At 66.8% G+C, this 13,031-nt stretch overlaps 2 protein-coding genes across 2 annotated transcripts in view; one reads left to right on the top strand and one right to left on the bottom strand.

Annotated features, from left to right (window-relative positions):
- Positions 1-107: 107 nt before the first annotated feature.
- On the bottom strand, positions 108-7,081 carry PAX4 (paired box 4; the record flags this gene model as incomplete). The annotated part of the gene is made up of 7 exons (XM_027908783.1): positions 7,075-7,081; positions 2,768-2,898; positions 2,458-2,673; positions 1,825-1,906; positions 1,517-1,699; positions 1,188-1,270; positions 108-177 (listed from the first exon to the last, which is right to left on the bottom strand). Coding segments are annotated over exons 1-7 (772 nt in total), but the record flags the coding sequence as incomplete, so codon positions are not given.
- A 3,240-nt stretch (positions 7,082-10,321) lies between these two features.
- LOC114071100 overlaps positions 10,322-13,031 on the top strand; it is a gene marked incomplete at its 3' end in the record, with an annotated part of 60,297 nt that continues 57,587 nt past the window's right edge. The window contains exon 1 of the mRNA XM_027908784.1: positions 10,322-11,154. Coding sequence (XP_027764585.1) covers positions 10,428-11,154 — 727 coding nt within the window. The remainder of the gene's footprint in view (positions 11,155-13,031) is intronic.

Genomic DNA, 13,031 nt, shown 5'->3' on the forward strand with positions numbered 1-13,031 from the left:
AACCTCAGCAGTCCCAGCGCCAAATTTCAGCCGCGCTCCCTCCCTGGAGGGTCCCTGAACCCCACCCCCTCCTCGGGGGTCCCCTCCCCGCTGCTCCGGGCTGTCACCTGTCCCGCCAGCCTCCAGCTGCTGCTTGGCCTCCCTTCGGCTCTTGGCTCGGCGGTTCGAGAACCAGACCTGGGGAAGGGGGCAGGAGGTGAGGCTGCCGCCCCCCTTCCAGCGGCACGGGAGCGCTCCAGCTCCTTGGCACAGCTCTGCACCCCGGGACAAGGGCTCGTCACACCCCGGGCATGGACACGGGCAGAGGAAGGGGTTTGATCCTTCATCTCCCCCACCTCACTGAACCACAATCACACACACCGGGCTCTGGGTGTTTCCCCGGCGCAGGACACGGGACACACGTGTGCGTGCTTTGCCGTGGGGCGGGGAGCCCGCACGGACAGCACACGCAGAGGCCGCTGGTGCTGCCGGGGCACCCAGGGGCCGGCAGGGCTCTGGGGCTGGAGGGGAAGGGGGATGTTTGGCAGCAGCACGGGGATGTCGGTCTGGAGCTGGTGAGGGCGCCCGGGGGGAGTGTATGAGGGGGGTGTGCCATGGAGAGTGCCATGGAGAGTGCCAGGTGTACCATGGAGTGTGCCATGGGCTGCGCCACGGAGCGTGTCACGGAGTGTGCCACGGCTCCGCAGTGCTGAGCTGTCCTGCCCGGTGGCACCACCCTGGGGTCCAGCAGTGTCCCCAAGGCTATGCTGGCCCCGTGGCGGGGCAGAGCCGGCGCGAGCAGAGGCGGGAGAGGAGCGGTGGCCGCGCTGAGACAGACACAGCCCGGCAGGGGCTCTGCAGCCCGGGAATGAGTTGGCTGTCACAGAGCTGACAGGCACAGGGACACTGCCCGGGGACATTCCGAGGGTCCCACGGCCCCGATCCCGAGGTGAGACCTGCCCTGCTCCGCGGGCAGAGAACCTCGAGCTGGCGACAAACCCAGCCCTCGGGGGTCACTCCCACCACCCTGAGCCCATCCCCACCCCTGCCACCGCCAGCAGTGGTGACACAGTTTGGAGATGTTCCCGAAGCCAGGAGGGATCCCTGTCCCCCCCGAGCTGGCAGCCCCGGGCCCGGCGCTCTGGCCGAGCCGTTCTGTCACCAGGACGCAGTGGGTCCCACCCGGAGCGAGGCGGGTCCCCCCTTACCCTGATGGTCGTGTCCGGGAGCTGGGTGGCCGCGGCCAGTCTCTCCCGGGTGACGGTGTCCGGGTACTGTCCCAGCTGGAACTCTGCCAGGGGGATTGGGAAAACATGAACCTGTTTGGGGTAACACCCTCCGGCACCTCGGCAGGAGATGTCAGATGTGTGGCTGCAGCCAGACCCCAGTGTTTCCACATTTTGGGGTGGTTCGGGGCACGGCAGCGATGGTCGTGCCCTCAGAGGGGCACGAGCCCATCCAAAAACTGGTAACTCCTTCCATCGGGAATGGCGCTGCTCCATTCGGGCGCGGAGCCGGCATCCCGTGGGAAACGCACCTTTCTCCAGCGCCTCCGACTGCTGCCGGGAGAACACGGTCCTGCTCCTGTGCCGGGGGCCCGGCGGGAGCCTCCGGCCGGATTCGGAGCCCTGCGGAGGGTGCTGAGCCCCCGGGGGGGCGGCGGCGCCGGCTGCGGGGGGCGAGTGGCAAGCGGGGGACTGCGGGACGGCCAGAGGGGTCACTGAGGGAACACAAAGGCAGAAGATGGGGGGGGGGACCCGGCCCTGGGGGCTCCCTGGAGGGGTTGGGAAGGGTCAGGGCTGGTCCCGAGCCTCCCTGCTTTGGGGGTGCCTCATCAAGGCTCACCCCGTGGCCGCGGGTCCCGGGGCTCGGCCGCCAGCCTCAGGTCACTGTGCAGGTTCCTCAGCACCCGGTTGATGGAGGAGACCTGGGCAGGGGGAGAGGGGATGTGCCCGGGCAGGGGGGCAAGGATCCCCGAGGGGTAGGGGCAGGTGGGAACACTGTCGAGCAGGGACACTTTTCACAGGGCCACCACGGTGTCCCGATGCCCGAGGTGGCAGCCGGGCTTGCGGGGTGGCCGTCGGGGCTCTGCTTTAACTGGGACGGATTAATTTGCCTTCCCTTCCCTGAGTGCTCCGCGTGACCCAGCACCGAGCCCCTTCCCACGTTATTCTTCCCATTCCTGAGTCCTTCCCACTGCTCCGAGCTCTTCCTTCCTCCCGAGCCCTTCCCTGTGAGTCTCTCCCACTGCCCTGAGCCCTTCCCCTGGCTCTGAGCCCTTCCCTGCTCACCCTTTCCACTACCCCTGCACGTCCTTCCCGTTCTCAATCCCTTACCGTCCCCCAGAGCCCTTCCCGGGACGTCCTTCCCACGGCCCCCAGACCTTCCCCCCCCCGCCTCCAGCCCCCAGCCGTGGGGTCGGACCCCCCGCCCCGGCCGTGCCTGACCCGGTACCCCCGCAGCCCCCGCGGGACTCACGCTGGGGGTGCCGATGCCGCTGCAGGTCCCCTCGCGGTGCAGCTGCCGGCGGATTTCCCACGCGAAGAGCCCGGGCCGCTCCAGCTTCAGCCGCGCGATCCTGGCCACCACCTCGGGGGTGGCCATTCGGGGCTTGCTGCCCCCCGCCGCCTTGGGCCCCACGGCCCCCGTGCGGTAGTAGCGGCCCAGGATCTTGCTGACGCAGCCGTTGGACACCTGTGGATGGGGCGGGAGAGCTCAGCGGGATTTGGGGGAGAAGGAGAACACCACGGGCCGCACCCCACACCCCCCGCCCCCCGATCAGACGCACCTTGAGGCTGCGGGAGATGTCGGAGGAGCGGAGCCCGCTCGCCGCCAGCTCGATGATCCTCTGCCTCTTGCAGGTGGGGAGGGGGCGGCCGTTCAGGAAGAGCCCCCCTAGCTGGTTCACTCCGCTGGGCCCTGGGGAGGGGGACAGGGCTGGGTGAGAGGGGGGAGCTGCCTGTCCTTCCCTCCCCCGCTTCCCAGGAGAGCCCCGGGGACGGGACCGAGAGCAGTGGCGTTGGGAGCCCGTGGAGGGGTTTAGAGGGAGGTGAACAGCAGGAGTTGGGGCTTGGAGGGATGTGGGAATGTTTGCTGGGTGGTGGGTGCAGGCAGCGCGCGGCAGGAGCAGGCAGGGAACGGGAGAACCAGCCCAGGCGGTACCAGCAGGAAAATATCCCATGGAAGAGCGCGGGGAGGGTTTGGGGAGGGCAGCTGCAAAAGGGGGTTGACCGACTGGGGTGGGCTGGACGGCATCAGGGGGTCGGGAAGACTCTGTGGAGCCACAGGTAAATCAGCTGGAGGCTGGATACGTTTGTCAGGGCACGTCCCAGATTCCCCCAGGGCCGGGAATGCCAGGACCCCGCACCCGGAGCCGCCGCGTCCCTCACCTCGGTGTTGCATCTCGGTGAGGCTTCAGGGGCTGTGGGTGCCTGGGAATCGCCAAGAGGAGACGGCGGCTGCCGAGAGATGAATCGGTGCCGGTGTCCAGGGCTCGACCACCTTCCCTCTGTGAGAAGTTGGGGGACAGGACAGGAATAGGGAGCAGAGGATGGAAACGCGTGAGGGCAGCTTGGGAAGTCATTGCGCTCGGGGTACAGGGGATCAAAGAGCTCACAGTGTTCTGGAGAGGCTGGGGAGACCCTGGGAATGCTGTCTGCGCCAACTACGGAAGGGAACTCGAGTGGCTGAGCCGTTCCCGGCGCCTGCAGCGCTCCCTTGGACTCCCTTGCTGAGCAGCAGCGGAGCCACAGAGGTGACACAAGCCTGAGCTGCTGCTGCCATCACGGCCTTGCCAGAGCCCGACCAGCCCGGCTGGCACCTCTGGTTCATCTGGAATTTCCACTGGAACGCCCTGAAAACCCCTGGACACCCCCAGTGCGAGGCTTTTCCTGCTGCAGCCCCCAAGTCCCACTGCACCGCTCCCCTGCACAGCCTGGGGGTGTTCTTGGAGACACCAACCCTCAGCACGAAAATCAGGAAAATCAGAATAAATCCAACAGCGGGGACGACTCCACAGATTTCCTGCAGGTGAGCAGCAAAGGTGAGGTGCTGCTCAGGAAGGGGATGGATCACCCTGGAGCAAAGCACAGGAGGCTGTTCCAGGGAGGGAAGGAAGGAACAAATGGTACCAGCAGGACACGTGTCCCCTCGGGGCCAGCGCAGCCCCCCCGGCAATCCCTGGTTTGGCCCGTGCTGGGCCGGGAGGTGACAGGGGGATTTCTTTCCCCATGGAGCAGTGGGAGCACTGGGAAAGCCGAGCTGTGAGCCCTCGGTCCCTCTCGGGTCGTGCCGAGGGATCCCAGGGCCGGGCTGAGCCTGGTCTCTGTGCAGCACGGGGACCAGGAATCAGCGGGCAGCGGCGAGGCTGGACCAGAGCTGGGAATTCCCAGAGGTCTCCCAAAGCTTCTCCACGTTAATGCATCTTCACCACCAATTCCCACGGGGAATTCCTACGACTTTGGCACGCACCCACGCAGGTGTTGATGCACAGGAGAGCGGGAATGCCCGGGCGGCGCAAGGAGGTACCTGTGGAGCCTGGATGGAGCTGAACCGGATAGTCCTCAGAGCCGGGCGGGTGCTGAGTGCGGGTGCGGCGCGGGGCTGCTGCCGAGGGAGAGGGGCCGTGATGTCACGGGGCAGGAGGAAGAGGAGGATGGAGAGGAAGGGGCGGCCCGATGGTGACCGCGCCCAGCAGGCCCCTGACCGGGGGGCTCGGTCGGGGCTGGGGGGTGGTTCTGGGCCCCCCCGGGCCGGGCACAGAGTCGGTCCCGGCGTGAGCGCCGGTATTTCAGCACCAGCGGCCGATGGACAGCACGGCCCCGCCGCACCCCGGCGCCCCGGAGCGTCCCTGGGCATCCCCCGACGGAGCCCCTCGAGGGGGCTTCACTCCCGCGTCTCTCCCGCAAAGCAAACAGGGACATATGGGGTTCAATCATAAATCCAGCTTCGCTTTTATTACATTGGCTGAATTTATTTTGGGTGTTGAACAAATAGAAGGCGGCCCCCGGGGTGGTGGATGTGCCGCGGCGGGGACTCCCGGTGTTCCAGCCGAGGGATCGGCACAGATGGCCCCTTCTTGGAAGATTAAAAAAAAACCACCAACGTTGTAAACCTTTCAAGTAAAATATTTGAAGAGCAAATATTAGCCAGCGAGGAGCCCATCACCGCGGCCCTCCGCGCCCGGCCCCGCGAGTCATCCAGCGTTATTAGCACCTCGGCCCCGGCCCCCGCGAGCCGCACAACTGCCCGCCTTTGGAAAATACCATATGCTCCGAATTACACATTAACCACAGCCCTGCGGGGCCCGGGCCCGGCCCCGGCCCCCGGGGAGCCTCTGCGCCGCCCCCTCGCCACCCCCGAGGCGCCCCGGCTGTTCCCTACCCCGGGGCGGGGGTCGCGCTCCCGGTGGCTCGGGGAGCGCCGGCATCCAGGGCCGGAAGCCCCCCGCTCCGTCGCGGCCGCCCGAGCCCCCCTCCCGTGAACAGGGACACGTCGGGGAGTCCCGCGGAGCCCCCCGGGCCGGGGAAGCCCCGCGCGTAACGCGGCGAGGGGGAGCGCGGCGCGGGGCTCCGCACCGGGCGGGGGGGGGCCGGGGCTGCCGCTGCCCCGCTGCCCCCGGGCACGGGCGGGGGGCGGCGCGGGGGGCTGCAGGCCGGCCCGGGAGCGGCGGGGCTCCCCCCGGGGCTGTGCGCGCTGCGATCGGGTGCGCCGGGCTCCGGAGCGCACAGCCCCGGCCGGCACCTCCCCGCTCCCGGACCGCCCCGCCGGGGCCCCGGCGGCGGGAGGAGCCCCCGGAGCCGCCCGGAGCTCGGGGAGGCCGGGGGAGCCCCGCGGGCCCGTGGAGAGGGGGGGACAGACGGGCACCGGGCGGTGCGTCCGCGGCGCGGCTCAGGCGCGGCGGCTGCGGCGGCCACGGGGATCGGGGAAAGGAGCGGAGAGAGGAGCGGGAGAGACGGGAACGGGGAAAGATGGGAAAGGGGGAGACGTGAAGGCTTGGAGACAGGGAGAAGCGGAGAGGTAGATGGAGGGATGGAGAGATGCAGACACGGAGAGATGAAGAGACCGAGGGATGATGAAATGGAGAGGTGGAGACGTGGAGAGATGGAGTCACGAAGAGGGAGGTGGAGAAGTGGGAAGAGGAGATGTGGAGATGTGGAGACGTGGAGAGGTGGGTTTATGGAGACGAGGAGAAGTGGAAAGATGGAGAAAAGTTGGAGTTGTGGAGAGTTGGAGGGGTGGAAAGACACAGATGGAGATGGTGAAATGGGGAGCTGGAGATGTGGAGACACGGAGAGAGAGAGAGGAGGAGAGGGGGTGACAGATGTGGAGATGTGGAGAGGTGAAGCTGTGGAGAGGTGGAGAGGAGGGGAGGTGGAAAGGCGGGGAAGTGGAAAGATGGGGAAGTGGAAAAATGGAGACACAGAGATGTGGAGAGGAGGAACGACGCAGAGATGAAGATATGTAGAGAAACACGGAGAGGTGGAGAGATGTAGCCATGGAGACATGTAGAGGTGGAAAGACAGAGATGGAGAGACAGTGAAGTGGAGAGGTGGAGACACGGAGAACTGGAGACAGAACTATGGACACATGTAGAGATGGGGACGTGAAGATATGAAAACGTGGAGTGACGGAGAGGGGGAAAAATGGAGAGCTGGAGACAGACTTGGAGACATGCAGAGATGGAGACAGAGCTATGGAAAGGTGGAGGGAAGTGCCGGGACCCACCGTGCCGGCTGCATTTCATGCTTCCATCCACTTTCCCCCACTCCTCAGGGAAGAGTTTTTGCAGGAATTTTATCGGTGGTGGGAGCGCCGGGGCTGGGACAGGCTGGGCAGGGCAGGAGAGGGTCGGGCAGGATCTGGCAGAGCTCACAGTCTTCAGGAGTGACAGCAGCACTGCTTGGGAACGGGACATGGAGGGAACAGGGACATGCAGGGAACTGGGACATGGAAGGCAATAGGGACACGCAGGGGCATGGGAGGGAGTGGAACAGGGCAATGGAAGAAGTGGAACAGGGACATGGAAGGAGCAGAACAGGGAATGCCATTATTCCAGGAGGTTTTCAGCAGCCACCAAAGTGCCACTGCTCGTACCCGGCATTTCGGCCACAATTCAGCAAGTGGCCTCATTCCCTGGGTGCCCCTGGTGGGAGTGGGAGCAGGAGCGGCAGAGCCCCCATCCCACATGGAACATCTGCCTCCAGGTGGAAGGAATGAAGCCCCAGGACACCATCAGTGTTGTCACAAGGCTTGCACGGGGATGGATTTCGGGATAACCAGCTTTAGGAATCCCTATCCCTGCCCAGAGTAGACCACGTCGTTCAGCGCTCCACACCCCAATCGCTGGCCCCTTCCCGGCTCAGAACCAGCTCCGTGCTGGTCCCAGGACACTTCTGGGAGGGCAGAGGGGTGAAGGGCAGCTCCCTGGGGATGGCTGGGCCGTGGGGGACCTAAAGCCACTTGGCATTTCCAGGAGGAGGTTCCCGTCCCTTAAAGCGTCCAAGGCCAGGTTGGACGGGGCTTGGAGCAACCTGGAATAGCGGAAGGTGACCTTGCCCATGACAAGGGGTGGAACTGGATGGGCTTTAAGATCCCTTTCCACCCAACCCATTCCATGATTCCATGATTTCCCTCCTCTCTGTCTCTCCTTTCCACACGCTGAGGCTGTTTTGCACCTTTCTGGGCTTTCTCCCTGCACTAGGTGACCCTGTTCCTCATGCAGCACCGGGAGGGCTGGAAAAATCCTGTTCTTTTCTCCTCCAGAAAGCACACGTGGAAGTTAAAAGCCCCGATGACTCAGCCGACCAAGAAAACCCACTTTATCCCGCGTTCCCACCTACATTTTCACTTTCTTTTCCATCAAACCGGCAATTATTAAAATATTCTGGGTAAAAGAGGCAATTTGGGGGCTTGAAGGTGCCCTCTCTGGAGCAGGAGCAGGAGCATCATCTCTGGGGGGGATGCAGGTGCAAGCCAGGACAGTGACACGGTGAGGAGCGGGCCCCGACTTTCCATAAGTCAGGACAATGAAGCTGCTTCTCCAGGTTTTTGGCAGAGGAGTGGATTTCCTGCCCCGAGTCATGGGGCAAAGTGCTAAAAAATGAGAGAAAACAAAACAAAACAAAATGAATAAATTATCATCAGAAAGGCTGGAGCAGGGAAATCAGAAATGGTGGAAGGTTGTGGCAGGTGGGGAGCGAGAGGGAAGAGAATTCCTCGTGGACTGGGAGACTTTGGCAGGGGTTGAAATCCTGGAGTGGGACCCCCGGGACACGCTGGAAAAGGGGCTGAAAGCTGCAGCGGGCTCTGAGTGCAGGAGACAAGCCCTGGAATGAACACGCGTGGAAAACCATCACAAACATTAAAAAAACACCATAAACATGAGAAAACATCATAAACACTGGAGAAAAAATACCATTCATTAGGTACCAAAACGTGTCCTAAGCAGGTGGGAGACGCCAGCGGGGCAGATCCCCCGGGGATGTTTCCGATGTGCAGGACCCGCCTCCCCCGCAGAGCCCCTTCTCGGGGGGTCAGGGGGTGTGTGTGGGGGGCAACTCCAGGACGGGCAGTCCCTCTTGCCACCCTCGCCGTGGCTGGATAGGACACCCCGGCAGTGGTGTCCGTGCCACGCGTGCCACAGCATCCCTGTTGCCAAGCCTGGAGCGGGCTCCCTGCAGGGTGGGCTCACACGCGGGGGGCTTCAGCACGCGGTGCAGCGAGGCCTGGCTGTCCTGGGGGACACGGGACCCCCGTGCCAGCCCGACTCGCGGCTCCGGTGCCGCTCCGTTCCCGTTCCCGGCGCGGGAACAGCAGCGCTGCCATTCCCTGGATTCCCCCCGTGACTGCTCAAATCGGGGATAATCGCGGTGTGCCACCACGGCTCAGCTCCGCGCTGACACGGGTGGGCACCGAGCTGAGACTGCCGTGCCCGTGAGGGGCTCGCCGGGACCGGCACGGCCGCGGCTCCGGCCGGGAAGGCACCCGGAGCATCCCCCAACAGCCTCCCGAGCGGGGCGGGGGGCTCGGCCGGGGGTCACGCCCCGGCCGGTGACACGGGGCACCGAGTGACCTCCGGACCCGCCCCGCGCTGCCCTCCGAGACCCCCTGCTCCGGAATAGAGGGTTGGGGTCAGCCAAAAACGGGAGGCTGGGACCCACAGTCCTGCCCGGGAGAGGGGTGGTGGCACCGTGCCGGTGTCCCCAGTGGAGGGACATCCTGGGCCGCATCCGGGTTGTGTCCCCGCTGCCAGGACACGGTGACCGTGGGGGACCCGGGCTGGTGGAGGCCACCGGGCCGGACCTCGCCCGGCACTACCCTCCTCCCCGGTGTTCTCGGTGTCCCCGGTGTTCCCGCAGGACGCGGACGGCGCCGGCAGGGTGCGGGTGTCCGTGGGCTAGTTTTGGGGGGTGGGCGCAGGACGAGTGCGACCCGCGGGGCAGCGGGGCCCGTCCCCAGCACTGCCCCCCGAGCTGCCCAAAGGAGGGGGGTCCCTTTCTCCTCCCTTTTACCCCCAAACCCACCGTGTCCGGCCGGGAGCGGGGCCGGGAGCCCCCGGTGTCCCCGTGGCTCTTCCAGGGGTCACCGTGGGAGTCACTGTGGGACACTGCGAGCACCCCCTCAGCACTGGGGGACCCCTCACACCTGAACCTCCCCGGGCCGGCGCTGGGGGACCCCAGTCCCTCCATGGGGCCGTGCTGAGGGTGTGGGGGGTGTCTCCTTCCGCCGACCCTCCACGGAGCTGTTCCGGGGGAACCCCTTTCACTGACCGTCCCCCCGGGGCTGTGCTGGGGATCCCCCTTCCCCCGGTCGGTCTGTGGGGCTGCACTGGGGGATCGCCCTCACCCCGATCCGCCCTGGGGCCGTGCCAGGGGGCCGTGCCGGGAGTGCTGTGCGTGCCCCCCGTGCCCCGAGTCCCGGGGTTCGCTCCGGGCTCCCGCCCTGTATCCCCATCCCGCATCCCCCATCCCAGCCCTGTGTCCGCCGGTGACGTCACGGCGCTCGTTCCCCACGAGACCCCGCCCCCCCGACGTCAGTGGGCGCGCCGCTCAGGCCCCGCCCCCGGCGCGAGGCCACGTGCGCGCGCGGTCCCTTTGCCGACGTGTCCCTGGCGCCGCGCGCCCCGGAAGTCCCGCCCCCTCCCCGTGCGCCGGGCGGGGCGTGGCCGAGGGCCGTGACGTCACCCCGCCCCACGGCCCCGCGCCTCGCGGGCCACGCGCGCCGCCATTGGCCGAGGCTCGGGGGGGCGGGGCCGCGCGCTCCGCGGGGGTGGCCTCCCGTTGGCCGGGGGCCGCGCGCGGGGCGGGGCCGAGCGGAGACCCCGCCCCCTCAGGCCCCGCCCCGCGGTCCCTTCCGCGCTCGCCCCGGGCCCGGCGCTCCCCCCGCCCGGTCCGACCGGCACCGACCGAGCGAGCCACCCCGCCAGCCCGACCCCGCCCGGCCGCCACATGGCCTCCGCGGCCAACCCCGGACAGGCCGGCTCCGCGCCGCCGCTCACCGTGCAGCGCGGCATCGTCAAGATGGTAATGGCTCTGCCCGCCGCCGCTCCCCGGGGCCGCGACCCCACCGGTGCCCGGGGCCGCCCTGGCTCTCGCAGCTCCCCCTCCGAGACGCCCCTCCGCTCCCCGCCTTCCGTCCCGGTGCCCGGGTCCCCCCGCGCCCGGGCAGCGCCCCCGGGCCCCCTCCTGGCGGCCGCCGTTGTCCCGCTCCCCCCGGCGGCCCCGGGACCCCTGCGGGCGGGGGCTGCTGGAGCGGGCAGCGCCCGGGCCCCCTCCCCGTGCCGGGACCGGGGGTTGTGCGGTCCCGCCGTCCCGGGGCTGCCCCGGCCGCGGGGAAGGAGCGGGACGGGCTTCGGGTTCCGCGGGGGCTGGCTCGGTGGTCCCGGTCCGCCGCCGCACCGGAGCCTCCCAGAGCCCCGGGGAGCTCGGGCTTCCCGGCGCCGTGAGCGGCGGCCCCGCGGGGACACGGGACACACCGGCGGGTGCCCCACGTGCTCCGCTCCTTCCTCTTCCCGGGCTGTCCCCGCGGACGGAGCCCCCGCCGTGCCGGTCCCCGCGGGGCGGAGCGGCGAGATGGGGTCCCTTCAGGGCCCCTTCAGGGTCCCGGTGTGGGGTCCCCCCGTCCCCCCGTGCCAGGTCCCCATTTGTGTTGTCAGCAGAGTCCCGGAGAGCGAAGGTCGGGCTCGGTCCCGGTCCCCGCGCCCCTTTCTGGTGCCTGTCCCACCCCAGCGCGGTACCTGCCGTGTCCCCAGACACCCCAAATCCTTGTGCCCGAGGACAGGTGGTTCGGGGGATTGCAGGTGACCCCCATCCCCCTCCTACTGCTGCCACTGGAGCGAGAGTTTTGCCCGGCGTGTCGCTGCACCTGGAGCCGGAGGCAGCTGTGGGAACAGGGCTGGAGACACCCAGGGGCTGGGGATGGACCCAGGAGGTTTGGGGATGGACCTTGGAGGTCCAGGGACAGACTCCACAGGTCTGTGAATGGACACAGGGGGTTTGGGGATGGACACCAGGGGTTTGGGGGCACTGGGGCACTGGGGTCTGCCCCTGTGCAGTGTCCCACTGGAGACGGGATCCCTTCCTGCTGCCTTGTGCGATCTCCTGCCCAACCAGCGGATTTTGGGAAGCTCAGGAAGGTGCACACCTGGCTGCTCGTGCTGGCCTGGCTCTGTCCGAGGGGCTGTGGATTTTGGGCAGGATTCTGGTGCCTGCTGGCTGGGAGGCAGCTGTGCCTGGGGGGCACTGGCTCTGGGGGGGGCACGGTGTGACCTGGTGCCCTGTGCCTGGGGGTGGGTTATTCTGGGATATCCTCCTGGGGATGTCCCTGTGGTCCCCTTCCCTCTCCAGGGCAGCCAACCCAGAATTTCCCCCGGAGAGGAGAGGTGGCTGCCTGGCTCTCTGTGGTGACACCAGAGCTGGGAGGTGGCGGGAGCAGCCGGAACGGTGCCAGCCACGTGCTGCGCTGTGATTCCCATCACAGCTTTGAGGCCTTTGGGGTTTTTCACACTGTCCTGATGCACATTTGCCCTGGAATCAGCAGGGCCAGGACAGGGTGAAGAGTAGGAGCTTCCCTCCCAGTCCTGCCAGGGATTTTACCCCTTTATGCCCCACAGGGGCAGCTCTGAACCCCGGCTGTGCCAGCACAACCCCGGTGCCATCCACTCACGGGATGTGCGAGGCCATCTCCAGGGTCCATCCAACCTGTGTCCCTGTGCCATGTCCTGGCCTCTGAGTGTGCCTTTTCCAGCCTGGTTTAAGCCCAGATTTCTCTGAGGGAGCCCTCGACGGGGCGGGTGGGAGTGGGATGGTTTTGCTGGTGAGGAGGAGCGTGGCTAGGACTGGCAGAGGGGACAGTGACACTTGGGTGGGTGACCTGTCCTGATCCTATCGCTACCTGGTCCCTGGACAGGCAGTGTGTGGGTGACAGATGGGCAGTGTAGGTGCTCCCTGGGCAGGAAGGGGACACAGGGGCACGAGGGTCTGATGTCGGGTGTCCGTGTCCCCCCCAAAGCACTGCATGGACTGTGGGACGCTGGATCCCATCCCGGGATCCAGGGCTTGTGTTGGTAATTGAACAAAGCAGCTGCAGCATCCCCTGGCCTCCCCATGCCCTATAAATTAAAGATTAAGGTTAATTACAGCCATGAAACCTCTAAGTCCTTAAGTACTGGAGCGCTGAGCCTGTGCCGGGATCTCTCCGTGTGCGGCTTGGGATTCACTTCCAGCTTGATTCCCGGTGGCTCCCAGTACAGCATCCTGGGCTCTGCTGTGAGTCCAGCCATGTGGGAGATGGTGGGGGCAGCAAGTGTGGTGTGTGGGGCACCCAGACCCTCAGGGTGGGCCTGGTGGGGCTCATTCCAGAGGGATTCAGCTCGAACCGGTGTCCCTGGCACGGGGCCGGGCTGGCTCCGGTGACAGGGACAGAGCCAGAGGGCTTTGGGATGCACCACGAGTGTCTGTGGGGATCTCGGGTGGCAGCAGGGCAGGGCACACACTGAAACCCAACCCAGGGGTTGGATCCAGGCAGCGTCAATCCCGTGTGCCGGGAGCCAG

This window comes from Empidonax traillii, unplaced genomic scaffold (genome assembly GCF_003031625.1).
Source record: "Empidonax traillii isolate 1590-97213 ecotype Southwest subspecies unplaced genomic scaffold, ASM303162v1 scaffold1840:size75935, whole genome shotgun sequence".
Taxonomy (NCBI): Eukaryota; Metazoa; Chordata; class Aves; order Passeriformes; family Tyrannidae; genus Empidonax; species Empidonax traillii.